Genomic DNA, 26,954 nt, shown 5'->3' with positions numbered 1-26,954 from the left:
TCTCCAGTCCACACACTAAATACAGGAGACTCAGCACACTTTGCCAATATAACTATTTATGCCAGCTCAGGGGACTGAGAAGTCAGCAATGGGAAGGATGAGCCCAGTTATTTTGCTTTCTGGCCTGTCTTTATCTGTGGATAAAAATTAGTACAAGATGCCAGCCAGGGGCAGAGGTAAAACAGGGAGAGAGAGAGAGAGAGAGAGAGAGAGAGAGACAGTGTCTCTCTCCCCCTTGCCATTGTTATAGACATAGAAACTCTGACATGCACACCACATCCCACACATGTAGTTAACATAACCCCACTTTCTCTTTTCTTTCCACAAGTACCCCTTAATACCAAAGAAGTTGATAATGCACATTTCTAAAGCATAAAGCTTCAAGTTTATCCACACACATACAACTTCCCAATATAGACCCATCCAGGCATCTTATGTTCCTCCACACATAAATGAATGCAATTTTATTTATTACATTTATATTAAAACCAATTATATCCCACCAGATGCATTTGATGGTGTTTTCACACATTTATTTTTTACATTTCTATACCACCCAATAGCTGAAGCTCTCTAGGTGGTTCACAAAAACCAAAACCATAAGTACAGCATAAAAACAATCTAAAATATAAAAGCTTAAAACTACAGTATCAAGTATGACCAGAATAAAACCTAACAGCAATGCAGAGTTTTACAATATAGTAACAAATTTAAAATAAAAGACTAAAAGACTAGAATACTAGAATACTAAAATTCCTGGGAAAATAAAAAGGGTCTTCACCTGGCACAGGAGAGAGCACAACATGGGCACCAGGCAAACCTCCCCAGGGAGCTCATTCCACAACTGGGGTGCCACAGCAGAGAAGGCCCTCTTCCTGGTAGCCACCTGCCTCACTTCCTTTGGCAGGGGCTCCCACAGAAGGACTGCTCAAGGTTATCTTAGGGTCTGGGCAGGTACATATGGGAGGAGACGATCTGACCCCTAGTCATTTAGGGCTTGCACACACATGCACAGGCATGCTAAATAATGGTAAGTCAGGGATCCTTTGTCACACTTTGAATGTTCTGAAGGAGGGTGGCTGGCTTAAACATGGCTTAAGCACTTCCACTGAAAATAAACCATCAAAGCTTTGTATCTACAGAGCCCAACTCTTGGAGGACTATGACAGACAGGACATTCCCACACTTAACTTGAGTGATATTCAACCTGTTCTGGAGGGGATTGCACTCCCCCTAAAGGATGAGGTTCCTCGCTTGGGGGTGTTCTTGGATTCAGCACTGTAACTGGAGGGACAGCCTCCGCAGCGCGGGAGCACCTTTTTATCAGCTTAGGCTGATATACCAACTATGAACCTACCTGGACAGAGACAGCCTTGCAACAGTTATTCACATCCTGGTAATCTCCTGTTCAGATTACTGCAACACGTTATATGTGGGGCTGCCTTTGAAACAGTCTGCAAACTTCAGTTAGTCCAAAACAGGGTGATGAGACTGTTAACAGGGACTGGCCAATTTCATCATATTATAACAATGCTTTATGAATTGCACTGGTTGACAGTCCATTTCTGGGCCCAATTCAAACTGCTGGTGTTAATCTACAAAGCCCTACAGGGCTTGGGGCCAAGGTTACTTGAAGGATTGTCTCCTTCCATGTATACCTCTCTGGACCCTAAGAGCACCTTCGGAGGCCCTTCTCTGGGTGCCCCGCCGAATGAGGTGGTGGGAGGCCACTAAAGAAGGGTGGGACCCCAGTTGTAGAATACCCTCCTCAGAGAGGCTTGCCTGGCACCTACACTGTGATGTTTTCAGCACCAGGCGAAGACTTTTTTTTATTCCTCCCAGGCTATTCAGTCCTTCAGTTTTAAAAATGGGGTTAATGCATTTTTAGATCTTTGCAATGCTTTAACCTTGTTTTTAACTTTGGTTTTATTTAGTTTTAAGCTTAAGGTTTTTATATTATGTTTTACTATGCTATTGTATTTTATGGTTTTAAGTTTTATTTTGTGAACCACCTAGAGCACTTTGGATAATGGGTGGTATAGAAATTAAATAAAATTAAAACTTGCTGTCCTAGCAAAAACCAACCACACAGGGCCAATGCTGACAGATGTCCCTCCCTACAGCACTCTCAAATCCAGCACTTCTACTATTTATTTGCCGAAGATTCAATCTCATCCCACATGTTTAGTTCAGTCTGGCTCTTCATCCAGGAGCACTCACCTGCTGAGGAAAATGCAATGAGGAGGGTACCGGAGGTGTAGGAAGATCTGGAAGACAAAGAGATGCCTTGAGCTACCAAATGGGCACTGGGCTGTGGACACATGGGTAGATAAGGTGAACTATTTTCTCCCTTCATCCATCCCCCATCAGACACAGTGGGCATTCATCAGCCTCCCATCCTTTAGGCAGACAGCAGGCAGCTGTGAAGGCTATGTGCCATGGATGAAAAGAGAGGATTCAGTGAGATGAAGTTCAGAATTGAGGGATCAAATGAAAACAGAGGGAGACTTCTGGGAAAGGATGAAGAAAACCATGACAAGGAAGAGAATGCAAGGGTGAAATCAGAGGGGCGGTGAAAAAGATCCAGACAGAGGGCTAGTGGGCAGAAAGTGAAACCATTAAAATATTCCAGTTCAGGCTCATTATGATGAGGATGAGGATGGTTTCTCTGGTTTCATTGGTGGGCAGACACTTAGGGCCAAACTACATGCGAGTTCAAAGTGTCTTTGCATTACATATATATATTTTTAAAACCTGCACAGTTAAAGGCAAACAGCATCAGCTGAGAGGGTAGATTAATTATGGAAATGACAGTAAGCTTGGAGGGAACCCTTTCCTCCCCTGCTGTGATGCTGAGGAAAATCACTCCTCTGAAGCTGCTTGTTTGCATTGGGAAGCAAGTGCCCATCGGCGCCACTGGGAGAATTTCTCAGAGCGGGGGCGGGAGTGGACATTGGGAAGTTGTGGTTTAAATCTCCAGTGCTGCTCAGCTGATCTCTAGAAAACAGCTGAGGAGCATGGAAAACGGGTCTGTGAAGTTTCCCCTGCACCTGAACTGTTTTCCCACTGCTCGACTGAACAGTGAAAGTGGGATGCTGGAAAACAGCTGAGCAGTCCAGGAGGAGCATAGAGATCACACAGAGATACCTGGCAGAAGGCTGGCTGGTCAGGTGGAGAGGCCCTCTGGGCTCTACATATAGCCTGTCGGTCAGAGGCTCCCCACCCGGCTACAAAGGAATTTCAAACCAGGTTCTGACCCATCAAGTTCCCCCCTTCAGCTAACTTCACAGAGTTCCAGAGAGTTCTCCGAGTCCCTCCCTAGCCAGGGCATGCTCGGCTCTCTAGGCATAACAAGAGACTGGGATGGGATTAACTCACAATGAAAAGGGAGCACAGCAGCCTTTAGCCAGCTCTACAGGTCCTAGCTGTACAAGGCACACCTGCAGCATGAAAGGAAAGCGCTGCTTGCAGCAGGCCTTTTGGCTTCAGCCTCTAGTCTCACCGAATGAGGAAAGGCTTCCTAATCTCACAGCCCTGGTACCATGCTTGCTGGCACACCTCATTTCCTGCCCTTCCAGCTTGACACATTTGCCTGCTCCCAGGTTCTCTCTGCCCAATGCTACAAAGGCGAGGGGGCAGGCCACCTCTGTCACTGCTGGCTGACCTCCTCCTCCGCCTCCCCCCCCCCCCCGGTGTTTTGGCAGAAGTCCTGAAAAAGCAAATAAAATTTTACACCTGCATTTCACAAGGTGATTCATTTCCTACCCATCTTTATTATTTTAATCTCCTGTTTATAGTTGACAAAAGCCTCTTTCACAATCCAATGGATATGGTCCAGACAAAGCAAGACACTTTTCAGCACTACATATTTCAATGGAAGAATCAGCAGCAACACACACCCAGGTTATCTCAAGGATCGCCTCTTCCCATATGTGCCTACCTGGACCTGCCTGCTCATATTCAGGGGGTGCTTCTTTGGAGCCCCTGGGCTTCTTCACATGGAGCTTTTATCCTGCTATTGAGATTACTCACTCATGGAAGTTTGCGGGCCCTTTAGATGATGTCGTGAACCTCCAAGGTGTCTCCTGCACTAAATTACCCTTATTCAATTGTTAAAAAGATTGGAGGTACTAAGCTATTAAATTACCCCACTTGTGTTCCACTTGAGTTCCCTCCGTGAAAAAGGAAAAGCCGCAAGAAGAGGAGCTAGATCAATAAAACGTATGGTAGACTCAGATAAGGGGGGAGAAGGAGGGGGAAAAGGAAGCACATGTAAAGGGAGTCCACTGTGATCCTGCATTTAAAACGGTAGCAGAAAGCCCCGTTTTAAAGGCGGCATTTTAGGCTGGTGTAGAGATGCTCCCTGCCAAAGGAAGTGGCTACCAGGTTAGGTGGCTACCAGGAAGAGGGCCTTTTCTGCTGTGGCACCCGGGCTGTGGAATGAGCACTCTGGAGAGATTCATCTGGCACCTACATTGTACTCCTTTGGCGCCAGGTGAAGACATTTTTATTTTCCCAGCATTTTAGCACTCTTAGGTCTTTTAGCTCTGCTATTTAAAATCTGTATTTTAAATCTCTGCATTGCTGCTAGGTTTTATTCTGGTTTTATATTGTAGTTTTAAGCTTTCCTATTTTATATTGTTTTATGTTGTACTTTGTAGTTTTAATTTTTGTGAACCGCCCAGAGAGTTTTGGCTATTGCATGGTATAGAAATAAATAAACAAGCAAACTTTCCTGTTGAAATTGCTAAAGTTTGCCTAACTTTGGCTGGATGGAGCTGGGTGTGTGCAGGAAGGTAGAATGTGGATATGATTATTCAAAAGAGGTTGCCAGCTTTTTATCTTATTTTATTTTTAATTCTCCACCATATGGATGGCCTCACTGGGAGACTTGACTGGCATCCCTTTCTTTGAAAGCATTCTTATTTTTATGGTCTTTTAATGTGTGGTTTTTCTACTGCTTAAACCAGGAGTGGGGAACGTGTTGTTGTTTTGGCTCCACTGCTGGAATGCAGACCCCAACAGGTTTCTGCTGAAGTTATGTGTCTCTCAGACAGGTCCTTGCGTTATAAGCTGACGTGGTCATAGACAACTTCACTGAGTTGGCCCTTGGCCCTGACAGAGTTGGGAGGCAGGAGAGTGGGGGAACCCAAAATAGCCACCTCAGCACTGTCCTCTTGCACATGGTTGATCAGTCCACTCACATGAGCTGCATGACTTTGCCCACTCCATTAATACACTCAAGTGATTAAGGAACTTAAATTGCAGTGGCAGCAAACAGCAACTTCCTGTCCTATGGACACAGGAACCCTTGGACTTCCAGCTCGGTTGGCTGAAATAAGGATTGCACTGATTGGAAACCTCAATCACACAACAGACTCCTTGCCGGTACAAATCAGCAGGGCTCCACTGAAGACCTTGGACCCTATCACCAAACAATGTAATGGGCCCCTATTCCTAGTTGATCATAAACTTAATAAACAGACAACAGGGCCAGATTCCCAGCTACTAAAAATTAGCATCACACTGCTTTAGGCTCATTGACCTCCCTGCCCTTCTGGGCCTGCAATCAAAGTACTGCCCTTGATTAATACTTATTAAAGTTGTCCAGGCCTGCAGCTAGGATGAACTCAGGCAGAGGCACTGTGCATAATCACCATATCCTGTGGCAATGAATGTTATCATTAGGGTGCAATTCTATGGGGATAGTTGGCTGCCTCTGAACTCGGAGGAGGCTGACTATCCAATGCAGGGTGAGCTGAGCATGGAGGGGATCATCTCCAGCCACCCTGCATTTGTGGCTAAACAGCTGATTTAGGCTGCCTAATTGGGGCACCTCAGAAACGGTGGGGGGAGGCCAGATGACACATAAGAAGCATCGTACTGGCACTTCCACGGTCCCTTCCCCTCCCCGCCCCTGGGAACGCCCCCTTTTCAGCTGCTCCTCGCTGCTCTTCCAAGCGCAGAGCTGGGGAGAGTAAGAACTGGTAAGAACCGTGCCTCTTACTATTTATTTATTTATTTATTTATTTATTTCATTTCTATACCGCCCAATAGCCGAAGCTCTCTGGGCGGTTCACAAAAATTAAAACCAAACAACACACAATAAAACAATTTAAAAAATATAGAACATTAAAACCACAATATAACAATACAACCACAATAAAACCTAGCAGCAGTGCAAGAGTTTAAAATACAGATTGAAAACAGCAAAGATAAAAATTTAGAAAGCTAAAATGCTAAAATGCCTGGGAAAATAAAAAGGTCTTCACCTGGCGCCGAATGTAGGCGCCAGGCGATCCTCACTAGGGAGCTCATTCCAGAGCCGGGGTGCCACAGCAGAAAAAGCCCTCCTCCTAGTAGCCACCCGCCTCACTTCCTTTGGCAGGGGCTCACAGAGAAGGGCCGCTGATGATGATCTTAAGGTCCGGGCAGGCACATGTGGGAGGAGGCGATCCTTCAGGTAACCTGGCCCCAAGCCGTTAAGGGCTTTGAATGTTAACACCAGCACTTTGAATCGGGCCCGGAAATGGACTGGCAGCCAGTGCAGCTGGAAAAGTACTGGCGTAATATGAGCTCGCAGGCCAGTCCCTGTTAACAATCTTGCTGCCCTATTTTGGACCAGCTGAAGTTTCCGGACCGTTTTCAAAGGCAGCCCCACGTATAACGCATTGCAGTAATCCAGACGAGAAGTTATCAGAGCATGGATAACTGTAGCTAGGCTATCTCTGTCCAGATAAGGGCGTAGTTGGTATACCAGCCTAAGCTGATAAAAAGTGCTCCGTGCCACTGAGTTCACCTGTGCCTCAAGTGACAGTTCTGTATCCAAGAGCACCCCCAGACTACGAACCTGATCTTTTAGGGGGAGTGCAACCCCCTCCAGAACAGGTTGAATATCACCTAGCCAGGCAGACGAACCACCCACTAACAGTACCTCCGTCTTGTCTGGATTGAGTTTCAGTTTATTAGCCCTCATCCAGTCCATTACCGTGCCCAGGCACTGATTCAGAACAGCCACTGCCTCACCTGGTTTTGATGAGAAAGAGAGGTAGAGCTGGGTGTCATCCGCATATTGATGGCACCTCAGCCCACACCTCCGGATAACCTCCCCCAGCAGTTTCATGTAGATGTTAAACAGCATGGGGGATAAAATAGAGCCCTGTGGAACCCCATGGCATAATTGCCATGGCACAGAGCAATAATCCCCCAGCACCACCTTCTGGAATCAGCCATCCAAGTAGGAGCGGAACTCAGTAACACTTACTAGGCAGTGCGGGCGGGGAGCCAGATTTCTGGGGACCAAAAAATCCTATGGCCTTCTAGCCGCTGTCTAGGAGCACCCTTAGTTATCTGCCCCATGAAGAAGTACTTTCTTTTGCCTGTTCTGAATCACCTTGCCAATCAGTTTCATCAGTGACTCCCAAGTTCTAGTATTATGAGACAGGGTGAAAAACATCTTTCTGTCCACATCATGCATCTTTTCCTAAACCTGTATCTTGTCCCCACTTAAGGTGCAATCCTATGTATGTTTAGACAGAAAAAAGTCCTTCAACTCCCAGCTAGTCAGGGCATGCTGGGAGTAGCAGGACTTTTTTCTGTCTAAACATGCATGGGATTTGCACCTTAGTTGTCTTTATCCTGAACTAAGAAGCTCTGAACGATGTAGCCTTCCCTCTTTGGTGTTTCAGCCCCCTTATCAATTTGGTTGCGTGTTTCTGCACCTTTTCCAGCTCCGTTCCAGAGATGGGGCAACCAAAACTGTACACAGTATTCTAAGTGTGGCCACACCACAGATTTGTATAATGGCTTTACAATACTGGTAATTTCATTTTCAATCTCTTTCAAAAGAACATCTTCTGTGCTGATAGTAGTACAATCTTTGAATCCTTTATTGACCTTTCTTCTGGCTACCACCAAAGCTAAAATGACAGTGTCTCCCACATACCTTGTCACCTACTCTCTACCGAAAATCCCTGGCAATCTAAAATAACCTGCTACCTTCCCTGAAGTGCCAGCTCCACTATGCACTGCTCTATTACTGTTCATGTTGTAACGTTTTTAATGCATTTGTTATTTTATATTGTTTTTGCATTGCTTTTTATATAGTTTTTTTTATGCAAACCTAGAAATCTTAGGCTATCAAGCGGTATAGAAGTAGCTTAAACAACAACAACAACAACTCAGGGACACTCTTGCATTCCATATTATCTACCACGTTCACAAGACAAGTGAAGAATCTGGATATAGTGGGCATTTCAGATTTTATTTCAGACTCTGAAAAAAAAAAATATGTTCCTGCTACTCCATATTCCCGAAAACCAAACTTAGAAATAAGTATGGTTTTGAAGTCTTAAGCAGTGGATCGTTGCAGAGCACAGTGCTAGAGTCAAAATGAAGTTTACTACAAATCCAAATGTAGCCAGGTTAAAATTTAAAAAGTAATGGATTTTTCTAAATTCAATTTTCAGGAACATTTTTGATCTGGTGCCCAAAGTCTATCCATGCTATGTTTCGTACATGCCATCGGCAGTCATGCAGGCAGTTCAGTCCAAAGCCCAACTGGAAGTCGGAGCTGACAAATGAAAAACTGCAGCCGCTATGGTTGCAAAAGGTCATGCGAATGAATAGACTCTCAGTGCCCTAGACAACTTTCTACTGCTGCTACTGGGCACATTGGCACCTGATCTTGTCTGATCTTGGAAGCTAAGCAGGGTCAGCCCGGGTTAGTACTGGGATGGGAGACTGCCTGGGAATCAGACTTCCTGCCCTGAGTAGGGGGTTGAACTCGACAGTCTTGTAGGCCCCTTCCAACCCTATGATTCTATGATTCATCACACAATTCCTATGGATCATCTCTCCCCTGTCTCTGTGCTCTCCCCTTCCTACATTTCCTTTTGCTAGCTCAACCCTTACCAGACATCTTAAATTTGCTGAACATATTAATAAAGGTAATACATGCACACATGCATATTCAATCACATATATTGAATCAAGTATCCTGAACAGGAGAGCTCATATTTTATACACAGTACTGTGCAAAGGCCGCATGAAAAACTGGCAGCAGTTTCTGTTCTGCCTCTTCGGAGCACAGCTGCCTCTGACTGGAGTGGCAAGCTGTGCATTAGAGTACGTGAAGATTAGTATTAAGCCCGGAAAAACGACTCAGTACTCTGGGATTTATGGAGACGGTCTGGGTTGTCAAAGATAACACATTTATCATTTCAGCTGTCTGGCAACTGATGGACTGGGGAGAAGTGAGGGAAAGAATCGGAGGGGTGGTGCGGAGGGAGAGAGAAAACAGAGAAAATAAATTCTGACCACACAGTTCCCTTCTGCTCCCCATATACCAGGCGTATGGGACTTCACCCATCATTTCCAAAAGGATGACTGAAGCTGGTTTACACATACAGCAACAAAGGACTCAACCATTTCAGACCGCAGGGAGGTGACCACAGTTTTGAATGTGTCCCTATGTTAACAACTCCCTGAAAGGGCTGGGCTAGAACCTTTCTCCCCAGTGTGCTCATTTTTTTCCTATTTCCACAGTGCTTTTACATGGACAAGCAATCCCAAGTGGTGTGCAGTCTGAAGTGGTGTGGCCGATCCTATCATTTCAGCATTCAACCACCACCTTCTGCTGCCCAGGTGGATGCAACCCAAAAGTCCTCAGAGGGGAGACCCAACTCTACAGGAACATTCTCCTAGGAACCACCCTCTCGTCCATTTCAGCCCCTGGATCGGGCTGCAGAGAATGAGCACACTTTGGCCTAGGACTGCCCACTCTCACTCTGTAGCCCTTTAACTGATTGAGAGCTGCATGGCAGGAAAGAGTTCGGCAGGTTAAGCTGCTTGCCTCCCAGTGCTGCGATGATGGGAGTATTTGCCGCTGCCAAATTTCTTCCTGCAACACAACTACTGAAGGCACTGGAGACCTATAATACCAGTTGTTGGCAGTCCTATTTTGATGCCACAGGGACAGAGAGCTCTGAGAAGGTGCCAGAGGGAATGGGTTGAGTGTCCACCACTCACATAGCAAGCAGACGGGCTGCTGTGGTGCCAAAGCGGTCAAAGATGTAGCCGGTGGGGAAGGTCATAAAGTTGTTCATGAAGGAGCCAATGGTGAAGATGAGGGAGAACTGCTCATCCTGGGCGCTGCAATCTGCAGAGGGAGAGGGGATTTTCAGAGACAGCCTTTTCTCCCATATGGCTCCTGTGCATAAGTCCCCAAGCACATACTTACTGGGTGTAGCCCTCAATCTCAATATATTTGGCCTTTTATCCTCCATATTCCCCAACCCAACTCACCCCTTCTGCAACAAGCCCTAGTGCCAATAACCAGGACTCACTTCCTAAAATGTGACCAGCAAATGCTCAAAGCCTCCTGAAAGTTTCACAGCCCCTCAACTGAAAGCCCTTCGCCATTAATTCCAGCAGTGCTGGGGCCAGCGGCAGTTATTTAATCATGATGAAAGTGTATTCTGCGCATGCTCAGAAGAACTCATCACTAGATGTTCTAGGGATGACCCTTGGCACTAGAAACCTGGCATGTCCGGGTGGGGTGGGGTGGGGGTGGAATGATTATTCTCTGTTAGACTGATTCCTCAATAGGGATGGGGGGGAAATTCATCTGATCTGCATTTTAGTGCAGACTTTCCTAATTTGCACTTCCCGAACATATATGCAAACTGAAATGAAATTATACTTCAATGCTCACACTTTTCCAAATTTTGTGATAAAGTTCTCCAATTTTTTTAAAAAAAAAGCTTACAAAAATTTATATATTAGGGCATTTGTGCACATCCAAATGCATATATTCATGAAAATAAAATAAAAAAAGCATTATACTAGAGGAAATTGCTTGCAAAAATGTGTACTTAGGGCAAATGTGCAAAAAGAAATGTGCATATTAGGAGAAATGTGTATGAAAATGTGTACAGATATGTGTGTAGATTTTTTTTGAAACCCAGCTGATGTGGAAATGGGACAAAATGAATTTAAGATTGGGTGGGGAGGGGGGAGAGAAATTGAGTGAAACCAACATGGACATATGTGTCCACCCCTGGACCCCAACAGTGTTCCCTCCACCCCACCCCTCTATCCAGGACAAAACGGGGCCAACTTTCTCTCCATTCCTGTGCTTTTCCTTGAACTTTTGCAGTCCACATACACAAAAGCAACACTAGCATTATTTATGTATGAGTGACTTAGTCTGTCACGGAAAGAGGCATGCTGGAGTGCTTCCCAAGGAGTAGATCCGCTGGGGGAAATGGGCTCCAGCGGATCTACTCCTTGGGAAGCACTCCAGCATGCCTCTTTCAGTGGGTCAGTCTGCATTTCCTTCTTCAAGCAGATCCACTGCGAGGAGGAAGCCATCCTGCAATTTCAAACACATGCTTGCGGGAGAGGAGCACGGTGAGGACATTGGTGTTTCTTTAGCGATGTGCACTCACATCAGAGAGAAGCCCTAATCTGGGACGTCACCCTTCAGCTGTTCCTAGAAAATACCCTGTGAAGAACAGCTGTGCAGGCACTCCACTGATAATACGAAGCAGCAGATGGCTCTTCATATCCCATGGTTCAGGGGTGGACAGAAAGTAGGTCTCCAGATGTTTTGGATTTCAACTCCAAGCATTCCTGACCATTGGCCATGCTGGCAGGGGCTTCTGGGAATTGAAGTCCAAAGCATCTGGAGATCTACCTTCTGGCCACTGCTGCAATAGTTCACAGACGCCCTCAAACCCACTCACCCCATTCACTGTGCAGCCCCTGATCAATCCTTTGTGCCAGGTCTGCACAACCTGTGACCCACCAAGCTCAACCTAGCCCATCAGCCATACATGGTGATCCACTTGGGGCTCTCTGGTTTTTACTACCTGCCTTGGATGCAAAACTCAGCAGGGTTTCAAGCACTTGGCAGGTCGTGATACATGACTGGTGGACTGCATTTGACTTGGTGGGATTACAAGCTGTGCAGTCCTGCCATAGGGCTATTTCTGACTCACAGCTAGTCCAATGTGTATTTGTACATAATATAAACCCAGAGCGACAAAAACCCAGTTTAGAAGTAAAATCAACCCCAACCCCCCTTCCATTCTTCCATGATCATACCTGGGGCTGTTTGATTGGTTGTTTGATTGGCAGCTGGCACACACAGGTCCTCAAAGTAGCTCAAATCCTTGAGGACAAAGACCAGGGATGCCCATCCAAAAATGACACCTGCAAAGCACATGCACTCCACCAGACCTGAGACTAGCGTGGCCAGTCGCTTGGCCATCCTTGAGCTCTGATGCGCCATGGCCTCTCGGACACTTCCCTGCTGATCCTGAGGCAATTCCTTTTCTGATCCTACAATCAAGAGAAAATGTGGAATCAATGGTGCTCTAATTTAGCCTCTTGGAAATTCAAGCAACATGTATCAGAGTCACTGTACAGCCCTGCAATTCATACGCATTTGGGTGGAACACGGTGGTCATTTTAAACAGAGGAAACCCTCATCCAGCATGGAGGTGACACAGGTGTCTTTGGGCTGGAATGTGTAGTACAAGAATAGGCAACCTGGTGCCCTCCAGATGTTTTGAACTACAGCTCCCATCAGCCCCAGCCAACATATTCAATGGTCAGGGGTTATGTGAGTAATAGTCCAAAGCATCTGGAGGTCACCAGGTTACCTATGCCCCTGGGTAGTGGCTCCCCTACAACAGCATCAGGGGCATCACTAGGCCTGAGCTTGAGCCCCAGATCTTACTTTCTAGAGCCCAAAATGTCCCCTTGCTCCCCCTCACTCCATTACCACCAAAGCATCCCCCCCTCCTGCCAATTTCTCAGTTGATTGTGGCTGCCTAGGCTTCAGTCATGAGTCTGCAAAGGCTGCTGCTCAGACAGACACTTTGTGACCAGAGCCTGACGGGACAGCAGCCACCCACAGACCGACACTGGGACACATGGGTTGGGGAGAGGCCTTAAACAGGCCTCCCCAAGTCTTGTTTGAAGTCTCATTATGATATTTCACCAAGTCTTGCAAGATTTTGCTACACTTCCACCTCCACTGGGAGCTGGAATGGGAGCTTCTTTTCTCAACCTAAATGAGGTGAATTTGTGTTGGGGGAGGGGGGTGTCTGCAGCTGGGACCTTACACAGCAGTCATTAAAAGATGCATGGGAAAGGCTTTAAACACTGGAAATGTGCTTGTTTATAATGCTGCTGCTGCTGATACTGAATGTGACCTCACATTACATCCTCATTAAATGTCATGGTAAAACAGCAATATGAACTTATTCTAAAGAGGCACTTCATGCTTTTCTCCTACACGGAAAGAACATGAAACCTGCATGTCAGATGTCACATGATGGTTTCTCTCTCTCTCTCTCTCACACACACACACACACTTCACCACCTGTCCATGTGCGGCTTCCCAGCACATATACATGCACTGAAATATGCACATATGTGATTACTGCCCACAATGATGTCCATCTGTAGGCTTCACACATTTTCCTACTTTGTAAAAGCATTTCCAATGACACAACGAATAGAACACTGGGCAGCACTTCAACCAGACAGCTCTATTTGGTGGCTTCACCCACTGAATTTGGGGGCAGAGGTTGAACCCCCATCATGTATGGTTCAAGCAGCCAAAGAGATAACAATAACAATGTGTCTATATGTCACCATTAGTGTATTCTGTGTGTTGCAGAGCAACACAGGCAAAAGATCAACTCCCTGCCCTGATGAGCTTCCAATTTACATTTAGACTGTGGCCAGGGGTAAGATATAACAGACAGCAGGGAAGGAGAGAGGGGCAAGGGTAAGAAGCTATGAATATGAGCCAGTGTCAGTTACACGTGATAATTCATTACACAAATGATCATTGCTAAACAGGAATGCACCCTCTCAAACTCCCTCCAACATTCACAGATTCACATCCCGCCATCTGCTCAACTTAAGACACCCAACTTTCTGTCAATCACCTACCCTCCTGCTTGACATGTGCCTATGCCACCGGTTACCCCCTCGCTATCTATGTCTCTACCATCATCCTAGCTTGCTGGCAAGCTCGTCTCCATGGTGTTTCTTCAGCACTCTATAATATGCACAGAGAGAGGTTTTGTCTTTAGTTATTGAGGTGGGTTGTATACGGATAGTCAGTGTTGTGTGTGTGTGTGTGTGTTGTGTGTAGGGGTATGTTGCATTGTATAACCTTCATAGCTGCAGCTTTGTCTGTGAATCATTAATCACACATTCTTTTAATAAAAGCCTGTTCCCTCTCAGCTGTGGGTGGTGGTAAATGTTAAAAATAATGTTCTGCATTTCTGGGGCCTGTTCAATCCAAAACCCTATCAACATGTTCCATTTAAATTAACTACCCAAGCTCAGCCTCAATGGCTGGTAAATAAATACCACCAGCACTCAGTCACTTAGAAGGGAACCATTTTGAGTGAGTACTGAGACTGGGACCATGCTGAGTACGGAGTGACGCTGGGAGTGTGGGGAGAGAACAGGAGTACCAGAGCCAGGCATATTCCCTCTTGGACGCTGACTTTACTATAGGCTTTCACAAGTCAGAGGAGTACCATCTAAGCTAGGTAAAAACCCAGGGAAGAAATCTTCTACTGGAAATATGGAGTAAACTGAGCAGGAGGGAGCTAATAAGTACAGCCTTCCCTGTCCCATCCATTTCAAATTAAACGTTTTTACACATGCCCACCCCTTTTCTGTCTCCTCTCAATCTCTGACTCCATAGTAGTTAGAATCCAAAAGCCACAATATAGCAATACCGTTATTAGGTCACCACCAATTACCTTTGTTATGCTCAAGTGTTTCAAAACAGTGAGCAGGTTTTTGAGTTCTTTAAAATGTTTTTCTAACAGACCAGCACAGCTACTCATGGTAGCTTCATATTGAGTAGGTTTATTGTCTTCCCCCTAGTTCTTCCAAATTTCTCCCTCCAGATTCTCATCTAATCCCCATCTTCTCACCACGAGGGCACAACCACCCTCCTTTGCTGTCTCTAGGCATCCCTTGGTTATATTATCCGCTCTATCCACCAAGTCCTCCCTGAGGTCCCTCACTTCTCTGAGTCACTCTCAACTTCCCATACACGAACCCCTGATCCCTCGCTCCTCACAGCTGCATCAGCTTTCTCTTTGCCTTATTTGTTCTGCATGAACATCATATTCTTGGCTAGACTCTCATGGACTGGACACCAGCGTGCGGGAGGAAAGGAGCAGAATAGCCTACCTATGCCTCTCAGTGTCAGGATCAAAGTGGTTGTCCACAAGCCACTGTCAGAGAGGATCTGGAAGACAGATGGGATCCTCAAGAAGGAGAGCTCTTCCAGGCAAAGACAGTAACACTTTGTGGAGACATCAACAACAGGAAATAGACACTGGCCCTGGACCACGTCTAGCTTGGACTAGCTGTCAAACATAGCAGAGAACGCCCACAAAGTTTCTCCTCCCTTTAGCCTCCCCCTCCCAATAGGAAGGAAACAGATGTTGAAAGGGCAAAAGCTCTAGTGTGGAAACCTATATTAGTTCTGCAGTCAAGCAAACGTACAGCAAATGCCATGGGCACAGTGACACATATTCACCTTCATGTATATACAACTCTTCCAGTACCTTCCCCTTCCTAGTTTCTACCAGGCCATTTATTTTTCCTGTGAGTACACCAAAACTTAAGTGTAATGTAAATGTTTACTTTGTGACAAGAACATGCCCTGGAGCTGAGGCACACAGGAGCTTCTTATAAATTAAATACATGTGAGGCACTTCACAAGTGCTGCTTTTGATCTACAGATTTTATCTCTGTGGAAGAAAAACAACATGGGTGAAGCACCTCACACAGGACTCACTGTAGTGCAGGTTTTCCCAACTGTAACCTAGAATTTGGGGTTCAAACTATGTGAAAGGGATGCAAACACCTCTTAGTGTGTGAATGCATCATCTTCCCTGAAAGTCATGAGTCAATGCCTCACTTCCCCCCACAATGCCCTCGCTCTGTCTCAGAAGCATGAACACCCTAAACTCTGGGGTTAATTTGAACAAGGGTTCTATCCCACTACTGTTGACAATTAGATGGCACAGCCAAAGAACTGTAGAGGTGTTCATAAAGAATATTTCACAGAGAAAATTGGGGCATGATTATAACACCCCTAATTCTCAGATCAAAGATCACTGCCACAAACACGTGCACACACGCGCGCGCGTGCGCGCACACACACACACACACACACACTATTACACAATGCTGAAGACTCTACTGCATATCTGCTATACTGGTTTACTCTGTCAGAGCTTCTCCTCCACTAATTTAAAAGTTAAGAGGGTGTTTGTTCTTTTGGTTAAAGATATATATGAAACACATCCTACTGTATGGTATCAACAGTTCAGAATATACCGCAGCAGCCAAAGTGTGTGAAATGACAGCCTGTGCACTGCATGGGGCCTTAGCATTAATACCTGCAGGCATTTGCAGGTATGTGCACAAGAAGCATCCCCCTCCTCTCCCAACTCACAGTTTTAGCTTCTAAAGACCTGGGGTAGGAAGCTGAAACCCAAATGGCAAACCTAGGAACACACACTTACAAAAATTGCCATAAGGCATTCCCCAAAGGCAAAAATGGGGGCTTACTAGCAGGGAAAGGGGATAGAAAATAAGAACTATCCCCAGTAAATAGGGGTAGTTAGAGCATATGCAGAGGTTCTGAGCAGGTACAGAGCGATTTTCACCCAACACAGCTACCCCCCACAAATCTAGGGTTAGGCGGTTGAGTTTCCAGATCAGAAAATGTGATTTCCAGGTACCATTAAAAAAAAAACACCACACCAAATTAAAAGCTGTCTATACTCTCACCACTACCACCACCACTTCCATTATACTTGTATTATGCAGTGAACATGAATGACTCCAGGCTTGTCCTCCCCATCCCTATCAACCCAGACCCTGGGGCCTGTAACGTCCCTATCCCTTATCTCAGCCACCAGACTAGCAAATGAGAAGAGGAGTCTGGCAACCCATTATCTAACAGTGGGCAGTCACCAAAGATCATCCCACAGACAGATGAAAACCTCTCCCAGGAGTTCCTCCAGTTTCATTTACAGAGTATGGTCTCAATAACGTTTGACTGCAAGTTTACTGGTGAATTGCTGCTAGATGTCCCTCTACACTCAACTTACTGCTGCTTCCCTTGGAATTGTTTAAAATGAGGATGTCAGACTTAAATGGCTTGGAGAGCTAAACTCTCTACCTAGCATAATTTCCCTCATAGACAAATGTCAGTACTACTTTAATTTGAAAGCAAAACACCAAATCCACCTCCTTTAGGAACTAACATTTGGAAGATAATATGGGATTCCCCCACCCACCCTGCTGTTATGGCAAATGACCTGATTTTTAAAGGATTCCAGCATGACGATGATACACAAAGTAGAATTTTGTATGCACGCTTTTTGTGTGTGCAGCATCCTGGAGACCCCAGTAGCACCTGTTCATGCTCCTCAAAACAGCCAAAATAGGAATGTGATCACCCACACACAAGATACCATCAATAACAGATAGTGATGTGAAATACAAGTATTTCCCACCCTCCATTAAAAAAAAGCTACAAACAAAACAAAACACCATTGAAGAATGAGCATCCACATTAGGGATGTCAGAGAATTTCTCCACGAATCTCTGGGAGGCCGAATGCCAACGCATTCGCCCCCCCGAAATTGGTGGAGAAACGGTCCGCCACCCCCCTGCTACCCCCCGGGATGGGACTTACCTTGTGCGAATGTCCCTGGCGGCGGCGCGGCGGCGGCGGTGGCCGGTCTTCCGACTGGCTGCCGCCACCGCCATTTCCAAGTAAAAAACAACAACAACAACAAACGTGATAGGCTACGTAAAGATTTACGTAGCCTATCATGGCTAGATTTTCAAAAAACACCGTGATAGGCTATGTAAATGTTTACATAGCCTATCACGGCTGACTTTGGGGAAAAAAAAAAGCGCGTACGCAAATGGCAGCGCCCATGGGCTATTTGCGTTGCCCTTATTTTTGCTGTAGTCTACGTAAATATTTACGTAGACTACCCGTGCCAAAATAAGGAACGCAAATGGCGGCGCCCATGGGCGCTGCCATTTGCGTACGCGCTTTTTTTTTTTTTTTTCCAAAGTCAGCCGTGATAGGCTATGTAAACATTTATGTAGCCTATCACGGCTGACTGCAGGACACGGATGCAAACGGCGGCGGCTACGGCCGCCGCCATTTGCGTCCTGGCAGGAGAAGAGGTTTCGCGGCAGGAGAGACAGGGCGCTCCCCCCCAGCCAGAATTTCGGGGGGAAGGGACGGGGCGCCTCCCCCCAGCCCAGAATTTCGGGGGGAGGGATGGAGCACCTCCCCCCCACTGCAAAGCAAGCTTCGGGATCAGGTAAGTGACTTTCGTCCATCCCTAATCCACATACATAGAACTGCACACCCAGTCAAATTCCATCCAACACAAATTAATTTCATGCTATGAGTAAGAGAGTAATAGGAGATCCCAAGAGCAAGTGGCTCTCCTGAAAAGTCAGCTGATAAACAGGTACTGTGTGCACGCAGGTATGCGCGCGCACACACTTGAACATGAAAAAGCAACGAAGAGCGTTTCTGACCACATTCAGAAAACATTACACTCACCACTGAATAAGATCCTGTCAGACACACTCTCCTGCCAAACACTGTATACCAGCAAAGTTGACCCTCCCCCACACACAAACACTCCAAATCCCATTTCTCTGTGCTATCTGGGACTTAACTTGAACCAGAATTAAGTCCACAAATTGCCAGAATTAAGCCCACACCTTTCAATATGAGAGATCATCTGGTGGTAATGGCGTGCCTCTGTGAATGTGTAAAGTATATTTCCCTACTAAATATTCACCATACGTGCCTTTTACACAGACACATCACACACTCTCAATTGTTCACTTTGGGAATGCAGGAAGTACGGCTGTATCTTAACAGAGGAACAGTGCATGATGGAAATTTTAACTCTCCCAGGAATGGAGTTTCGCTCTAAGGTATGAGTGATATCCTTTCCACATGTTGAGACTGAAATTTTGGAGATATAATAGAGACCAAGTAAAGATTTAAGTTATCCCATCAAGGTAATAAACTACAGATTTACAAATTCACAAATATTGAATTCATGTGTATACAATCCATACTGCTAGTCCTGATTTTACTATGAAGCAATGTAAAGGACAGACTGCATAAGGACACACTTAGGAAAAGAGGAACAGCATGGCCTTTCACTCTATACAGCGAACTCTAGTACTGAATCTTTTGTGCCTTTAAGAATGGATCCAGAACATTTATTTTTCAAGATCTGCTACTGATCATCACAGAGTTCTGTCTTTTTTAAATAGGAGAGACATCTGCTGGCAAGACCACTTTCTTCATGAAAATTCTCTAAATATTCTCTGCTGCCCTTACGGAATGCAAGCAGTGATGCTGCCAAATTTCATAATTTGTCACTTTGTTGGTCAAAATCCATCCATTCGTAATGCTCACCTTTTTAACAAGCCTAGATTGATTTATTACACATTTACTATTAAGTTCAGAATTGATTGTGAGCTTTGGTGCATGCACAGTACAGTAGTACACAGATTCTACTACCCCTAAATTTTCAGTCATCCTACCACCTAGACCCCCAAAAGACTTACTTGAAGCAGTCTCATTAGTTGCCTCCCTTGTTGCTACCACCACAGCTCTTAACTACGAGAACGACTTTGCGGGTCCATCTTCATACTGGCGATGGGCAACGACAAGTAAACATCACATGACATCATCACACAGGCAGGCTAAGTGAAATCAACCAAGCAGAAAAGGGGCACGTAATGTTGTGATGCGTGACCTATGAGATTCCAAACTACACCTCCCAAGATGCACCTTGATATTGTGTATGTGCAAAAAATGTTATACACAAAATGAGATTTCGTATTAAAAGACAATTCTCACCTGAGCTAACATAGACCAATTTGTTACTTTCTGAGTAAATAACTAATTCACTCACCCATCACTAAACAGAATGCAGTGCAGCACTCAAGTCTCACAGATGAGAAAATGGAACAGTGAAGGTGCTGGGGAGACTGACTTAGACCCTAATTAGACATTTCACTTCCTAAATAAATATACAGCAGGCCAACCACCCTACTTTGTCTCCCACATCTCTCTGCCAATGATTTCTGGACATTCAAACTTCCCCATTACTTCACAGGTGAGGCACTCCCTTCTTCATTAGTCCTACAGACAATGGCGTGCAAGCATCAATCCACAAAACATAGATTTCAACCTAATGCACATTACTATGACACAGAAAAGTCTGTGAAGGGGGGCAGGGCAGAGAAAGCAGCCTGATCCTTCTTATGGGTAGTGCCTTGTTTGTACCACCCACAGCATTTTTCTAGTATACAATGTGAATTACAGTTTTAACTACACAGTTGTAAAAGCTGGGGAACTTACATGCATCTCTGCACATTTCACCCAAAAGATGACCATTACCTCTACAGAGCTGGAGATGTATCTGCCTTGCTTTGTGTCTGCCATTATACTGCCCAGTTACCCATCTGAATGTTTGCTGAAGTTCTGCATGGGTGTCATTAGGTAAATGTCACCAGCCAGATGTCCACATCTTCTGAGCCATTAACACTTCTCCTTTGCCAGGTAAGACATTTTTGCTGCCTTAACTTGCAGAGAGAGGCAACGGCTTCTTTTCCTCCTCCTGCTGCTGCTACTGATTAGAAAGCCTTTTAATCACTGACAAGACTTTGTACCTTCCACTTGTTTATGTAATGTCCTTAATGGACCCTTAATGGAGGGACATTATTGCAAGGGTGTGTGAAAAGTCCACTTAATTATGCCAAGCAATTTGCTTTTCACTACTAAATATTAACTTTGGCCCACAACTGTCACTTTTAAAAATAGGCCTGGATTTCCCTTTACTATAGTATTATCATTATTTACACCAACTAGCCCCTCAGCAATTTCTGTGTTCACTTCTTCACTTCAGATTTTGTTTTTTTCTGCACACACATCTCCAGTCTGAACTATAACTGCCCAGCTGGTGAGGCAGGGTCATGCCTGAAGTTGTCCTGGATGTTTTACTAAATCTGGAGACAGGTGATTTTTTTGCAGAGCTGAAAGTAGCATTACGGGGGGGGGGGGGATTATCATCTCCAGAAAAACAGGTTTGAAGGGGGTAGTTGTAGGGCTTCAAAAACTGGCAAAGCCTGTTTGCCCAGAAACAATAATTCAGGTAAAGGTAAAGGTGTCCCCAACCAGTCGTGTCCGACTCTAGGGTGTGGTGCTCATCTCCATTTCTAAGCCGAAGAGCCAGCGCTGTCTGAAGACGCTTCCGTGGTCATGTGGCCGGCATGACTGAACACCGAGGTGCACGGAATGCTGTTACCTTTCCCACCGAAGCAGTACCTATTTATCTACTTGCAATTTCTTGCTTTCGAACTGCTAGGTTGGCAGAAGCTGGGACTGAAGACGGGAGCTCACTCCGTCATGCAGCACTTGGGTCTCGAACTGCTGTCCTGCCAACCTTCCAGTCTGCAGTTCAGCGTTCAGGCCTATTATTTATTATAACATTTATATCCCACCTTTCCCCAAGGTGCTCAAGGCATCATATGTTGCTCTTTCCCCCCACCCCACCTAACAACCTTGTGTGATAGGTTAGACTGAGGGATAGTGACTGATCCAAAGTCATCTTTTCAGCTTCATGGCTGAGCAGAGGTGTGAAAACAGGGCAGTATCCAATGGTAGTCCTACATAAACCAGGACCATTCACTTCAATGGGTCTACTTTATATAGGAATACCATTGGATACTGCCCATAGTGCCCCCTAGCACAATATTAAAATACACTGAAACAGACATTCATTCATTCTGCTTGCCTGGAACTTGGATGGCTTTAAAAGGGGAATTGGGCAAATTCATGAAGGAGAAGGCTATTGATGGCTACTAGTCCTGATGGCTATATGCTACCTCCAGCATCAGAAGCAGTATGCCTACATACACCAGTTGCTGGGGAACATGGGCAGGGGGGTAGTGTTGCACTCATATCCTGCTTATGAGCTTCCCATGAGCATCTGATCGGCCACTGTGGGAACAAAATGCTGGACTAGATGAACCCTTGGTCTGGTCCAGCATGGATTTTCATTTGCTTTTAACTGCAAAAACAGGGAGCTTGTCAAGCACCTGTTAGTCCACAAAGCACCACTAGTGAGATGTAGTCAGCCTGGTACATCACCAGTACTTGGGCAATTCAGTGATAACAGAGCAAAGAAATCCATGCCTGACCTTGCATTTGGACTATTGCAACACATTCTATATGGGGCTGCCCTTGAAAACTGGAAACACCAACTGGTTCAAACCACAGCTGCTCTGGTATTGGCTAGGAACTCTCTGCAGAGTTCATATTAGACCAGTGCTAAAAGAACTGCACTGGCTGCCAGTTAGTTTCAGGCAGAATTCAACATGCTTTTTCAGACTTTTATTTACATTTATGCACTCTTCCACATCTAAGCAGATTCCAGAGCAGTGAACAATAACAGATAAAATAATAAAATAATAAAATGCCATATTAAAAAATTGTTAGTTTTGAATACAGAATATCAGTAAAAACCACAGCTGGGCAGGCAAGGAAGGCTTCCTGAAATATAAAGATGTTTTCAGGAAGCACTGAAAACAACACAATGTTGGTGCCTACCTGACTGCCAGAGGCAGGGGGTTCCATATAAGACGGAGTTCTTCTCTGGGTGGGCTCCAATTGGGCCATAGGTCCATGTGGAACCACCAGAAGCATGTCCTCTGATGACCTCGGTGACCGGGCAGGTTGATAAGGGAGAAGGTGCTCTCTCAGGTATCCTGGTCCCAAGTTATTTAGGGCTTTATATACTAGTACCAAGACCATAAACCTAGCCTGGTAGCGGATAGGCGGCCAGTGCAGTTGCCTCAGCAAAGGAGTTGCATGGTGAAAAGGGGCAGCTCCTGACAACAGCCAAGCTGCTTTTAACGCCCTAAATGACCTGGGACCAAGATACCACGAGTAGTGTCTGCTTCTAACTGCCTGATGTGCTTTTCTTTTCCTATGTGCCACAACTGCCAGAGGCAGGGTTCATAGCTACCAGGTATAGGTCCTTTTTGGTGATGGTACAAATCCTCTGGAACCCATACCCTGTTATCTTTTGGAGAGCTAGTGAATATTACTCTTGAATTAAGACCTTCCAAAGTCTGTCTGAAACTTTACTTCACTTCCTTTGATTCTAATGTTGTCTTTTTTTAAAGTCTTATTGTTTCGTTATTATTCAGACGTGAAATTATAAAATGTCTAAAAATATTACTTTTCATGGATAGTTTCATTGTTAATATTTTCACAATTTTATGATATAAGCTGTCTCAGGAGCCTAGTTTCAGTCACAGTAGTGGGATACAAAATAAGCAAACAAAAAGGTCAGCCATAACTCTTTTAATTCTCTCAGAAGTGATTGTCTTCAGCCTCATCTTCTCTTACCAAGGTTTGAGTCCAGCCTGGAATGTGTGGAATAGTAAAAAGGAAGACAGTAGCTTTGGGCAAATCTACTGGTCCTTCAACCAGCCCTCACCAGAGTTGCCAGCTTTTCCCCCAGGCGGGGCTCCTGTATCTCTCACAACTAAATGACTACCATACATCCTGGCATGCAGATACAGTAATGGGGAAAGTTTCACTTGCTGAAATTGTATTGTCTTGCAGTTGTTAAATTCAAAGGAACCCTGCTTGGAAAAAGCTGGCATTCCTAACCCCCAGGTTTCAGTGTTTTGAGGGAGTGCCACCAAACCAGAGAACTTGACTTAATTTTGAATTGTCATGTCATGCAAACCCAGAGACTGTGGGTTACGCTAGGGTAAAACAGGGTCTGTGTTTAATCCCTGCATAACCACACTTGCTGGGTTCGCACAACACAATCCCCAAGTGGGGGTTGGATGTGCAACCTGGCTGGCGCCTGTGGTGAGCTGCAGCATGTCATCCAAACCTGGACATTATCTCTTATTTTAGAAATAAATGACTGTCTGTTGAACTGATTTTTCAGAGGAGTGCTCTTTATTCACACAATGCCACCCCTTTCCTGTACTATTCAGATGGCTACACTCCCACACATTATCATCTTAATATTTAATAGATTTATATACAGCTTACCACATTTAAAAAATATCTCTAAAACATCTCTATGGTTCTGCGTTTAGAGGGCAGAAGGTATGGAATCTCAATTGTAGTGTGCTGATTTTCAGGTTAACAGATAGATGATCAGACTATTATGTAATGTGTGGATTCTCAGTGGGTAATGTACACACATCACAGGGAAAAGGACATCCTAACCAAACTTTCTGTTTGAGAGGGCAGGTGTAATTATGTCTTAACACAGACTCATTCATAGTGGGTTTCCCAAGTATGTTTGAAACCACTTATGGTTATGCCGTTAGCAAAATCCTTTCTAGCACTGAATTATCATAGACTTACCTCAAGGGGGCATGTATACTTTCCAGCAGATTAGGGTGGCCAGATGCAAACAAGGGCGGGGCTACTGCCTTTACTTTGAATAGTTCAATCAAAGAGAGAATTTCAGCAGGTGTGGCTTGTCATGCAAATTACACCAGCTGAAATTCCCTCCTCTGACCAACTATTAAAGGTGCAGGAGCCCTGTTCTCTTTTGCATCTGGTCACCATATAGCGGATATACATCTCCTTAGTAACTCTTCTGTTAAATCAGTTACCTGTCTGAACACTCCATGTATGCAAACACCTAGTTGGCCACAATCCATAAGGAATTTCCTTTCTGCAAACCTCACTGAAATGAATGGAAGTTGCAGAATGGCACATGTATCCCATTTATCACTGCTCCTATTAATTTCAGTGGGGCTTGAGGGACAGGAATTGTGGTCTTTACTAATACATGTGGCTTGTATCTACTGTGTCTAAAGATGTAAAAAGGCTGTAAATGTAAAGTCAGGAAGAAAAACTAGCCAGATTCACCCATTAGTTTTGAGAGGGAGGAGAACGAGAAACACATTCATTGTAATCATTCAAATTGTTCTACCTGCAGAGAGAGAGAGAGAGAGAGAGAGAGAGAGAGAGAGAGAGAGAGAGAGTCAAATCTAAACTCCCAGTGCCCTTAAAGCAGGATCAGGTAACCTTTTTTTCTGTTGAGGATCGCAGATAACGTGTCAGAGGTTGTATGTCAGCAGTGGGTAAGGCCAAAGCCTGTGATGGGCAGGGGCAAGACCAGAGCCAAAGGGGGTAGCTCACCCCTTTTCTCATCTTTTTTCTGCTAACCCTATTTCTCTCTCCCCCTCTCCTTCCCATGCAGTGGGCTGCCAGGGAAAGGACAGGTCACTCTTGCCAGAGGTCTGAACTGACAGCATGCAGAGGGCTTTTGAAAATGGATGGAGGGCTGCAGGTTGCCCACCCTGCTTTAAGGACACCAGTTATGGGCCTGATATAGGCTTGCAGAATGCAAATTCAGGTGCAGTTAATTGAAGAAGTCCTAATGGAAGGAAGCCAAATCTCCTTAATTATCTTCAGGGAGAAAAATGCTTCTCATGGGCAGGGTTCTGAAGTCTTATGTTCAAAATGTTCTGTTTATTTCAACTGCTCAGTTTGTTTACAATTCAATAACTACTGTGTCAAGTTGATGGACAGCAATAAAGCTTGGGACACACAATGATGACATACATTTCAAACAAGAATGTCTACATTTCAAACAAGAATGTATACATTTCAAACAAGAATGTCTACATTTCAAACAAGACATTTTAAACCATATGATTAGGGTTGCCAAGTTTTTACTGGCCCTGCTTCTTTGACTGTAACAACAGCCTGACATGGGGAAAAAAAGAAAGAAGTGAAGCTTTTCTCATCATCTGTATCTCATTGTCAGGAAAAGCTGTTCCATTTCTGCTCATTGGAATTAAAGGCCATTAAAAGGACAGGAACAGGACCATTACAAATTTGGCAACCCTAATAGAAACCTTTAGGTATTATTATCATATACATAACAGAGCTCTCACTTGGTCCTGAGGGGATAATTTGAATAGGCATTTATATAAAAACTCCAAAATACTTGTGTTTGAGGAGTAAAGGGGTCCCAAATTAACCTGATAAAAGCTTGAGCCTGTACAATAATAAAAACAACCACACACACCCTGGAAGACTACTGTTGGTGACCTCGTTTGGAAAATAAGGTACATAGTATAGTACAATTGGAAGGATGGCTGATGTGGCACACTATTCTGTCAGCATCTCAGCAGACATACATGACTATTTCCTTTGGAAATGAGGGTCTATCCCATTAAATCCCAAGTATGACACTACAAGAACAGACAAATATTGTCCAGCCTGTGACCCTGGGGGCTGAGCTTCTTGTTGATTTCCCTGGATTATAAGCAGCCTATTCATGTCTCTACAATGCACATCTCCCCTTCACAAAAGCTTTTCATAGTTTGCATAGAAAGCTCCGCTCTGTGTTCCTGTGACTGACAAGATCCCCAGAATCAGTCCTCCTCCTCCCTCTCCTAGGGTTCTAGGGTTATTCTGTGATGTAAAAAGAACTAGCAATGAATTCTGGGATATTATCTGTAATACACTTGTGTGAGTAGGGATGCATGAATCAGTCTGTTTTTTCTCCATGTCAATTTCATTTATGTTGATTTACAACTCAGTTCCATCCTGCTTTTGCATTTCAGGGGGTAGAATCCACATGAAAATTCATATGCATTTTAGATCCATTTTAGCTTAAAGTACACATATTGATACACATTTTAGCATAAATACACATTTTATATGCATTTTGGTGCATTGTTACACCAATGGAGAATTTTGCGTACCAATCCACACATTAGCTTGGGAGGTGTGAATTGGGTTGAATCACTTCAAAATGCAGATAGAACAAAAT

The 26,954-nt window shown here is 44.8% G+C and overlaps 1 protein-coding gene across 6 annotated transcripts in view; it reads right to left on the bottom strand.

Moving 5' to 3' along the window:
- SLC43A3 (solute carrier family 43 member 3) overlaps positions 1 to 26,954 on the bottom strand; it is a 51,960-nt gene that overhangs the window by 17,040 nt on the left and 7,966 nt on the right. For 2 of the 6 annotated variants that reach the window (XM_084803538.1, XM_084803574.1), the window contains exons 2-4: positions 12,109 to 12,345; positions 10,030 to 10,159; positions 2,221 to 2,267 (exon numbers count right to left, since the gene is read on the bottom strand). In XM_084803538.1, the coding sequence (XP_084659664.1) occupies positions 2,221 to 2,267; positions 10,030 to 10,159; positions 12,109 to 12,295 (364 nt within the window). In that variant the 5' untranslated portion in view covers positions 12,296 to 12,345. Of the gene's footprint in view, positions 1 to 2,220; positions 2,268 to 10,029; positions 10,160 to 12,108; positions 12,346 to 15,237; positions 15,435 to 19,686; positions 19,825 to 20,524; positions 20,785 to 26,954 lie in introns of those variants that run through there. The other 4 variants (XM_084803565.1, XM_084803557.1, XM_084803547.1 and 1 more) reach the window with 4 other exon arrangements.

Source organism: Heloderma suspectum, chromosome 1 (assembly GCF_057233095.1).
Source record: "Heloderma suspectum isolate Gila_16-S chromosome 1, 16-S_ref, whole genome shotgun sequence".
In the NCBI taxonomy this organism is placed as follows: domain Eukaryota; kingdom Metazoa; phylum Chordata; class Lepidosauria; order Squamata; family Helodermatidae; genus Heloderma; species Heloderma suspectum.
The sequence above is the reverse complement of the archived record's forward strand: the minus strand, read 5'-3'. Positions and strand labels throughout refer to the sequence as shown.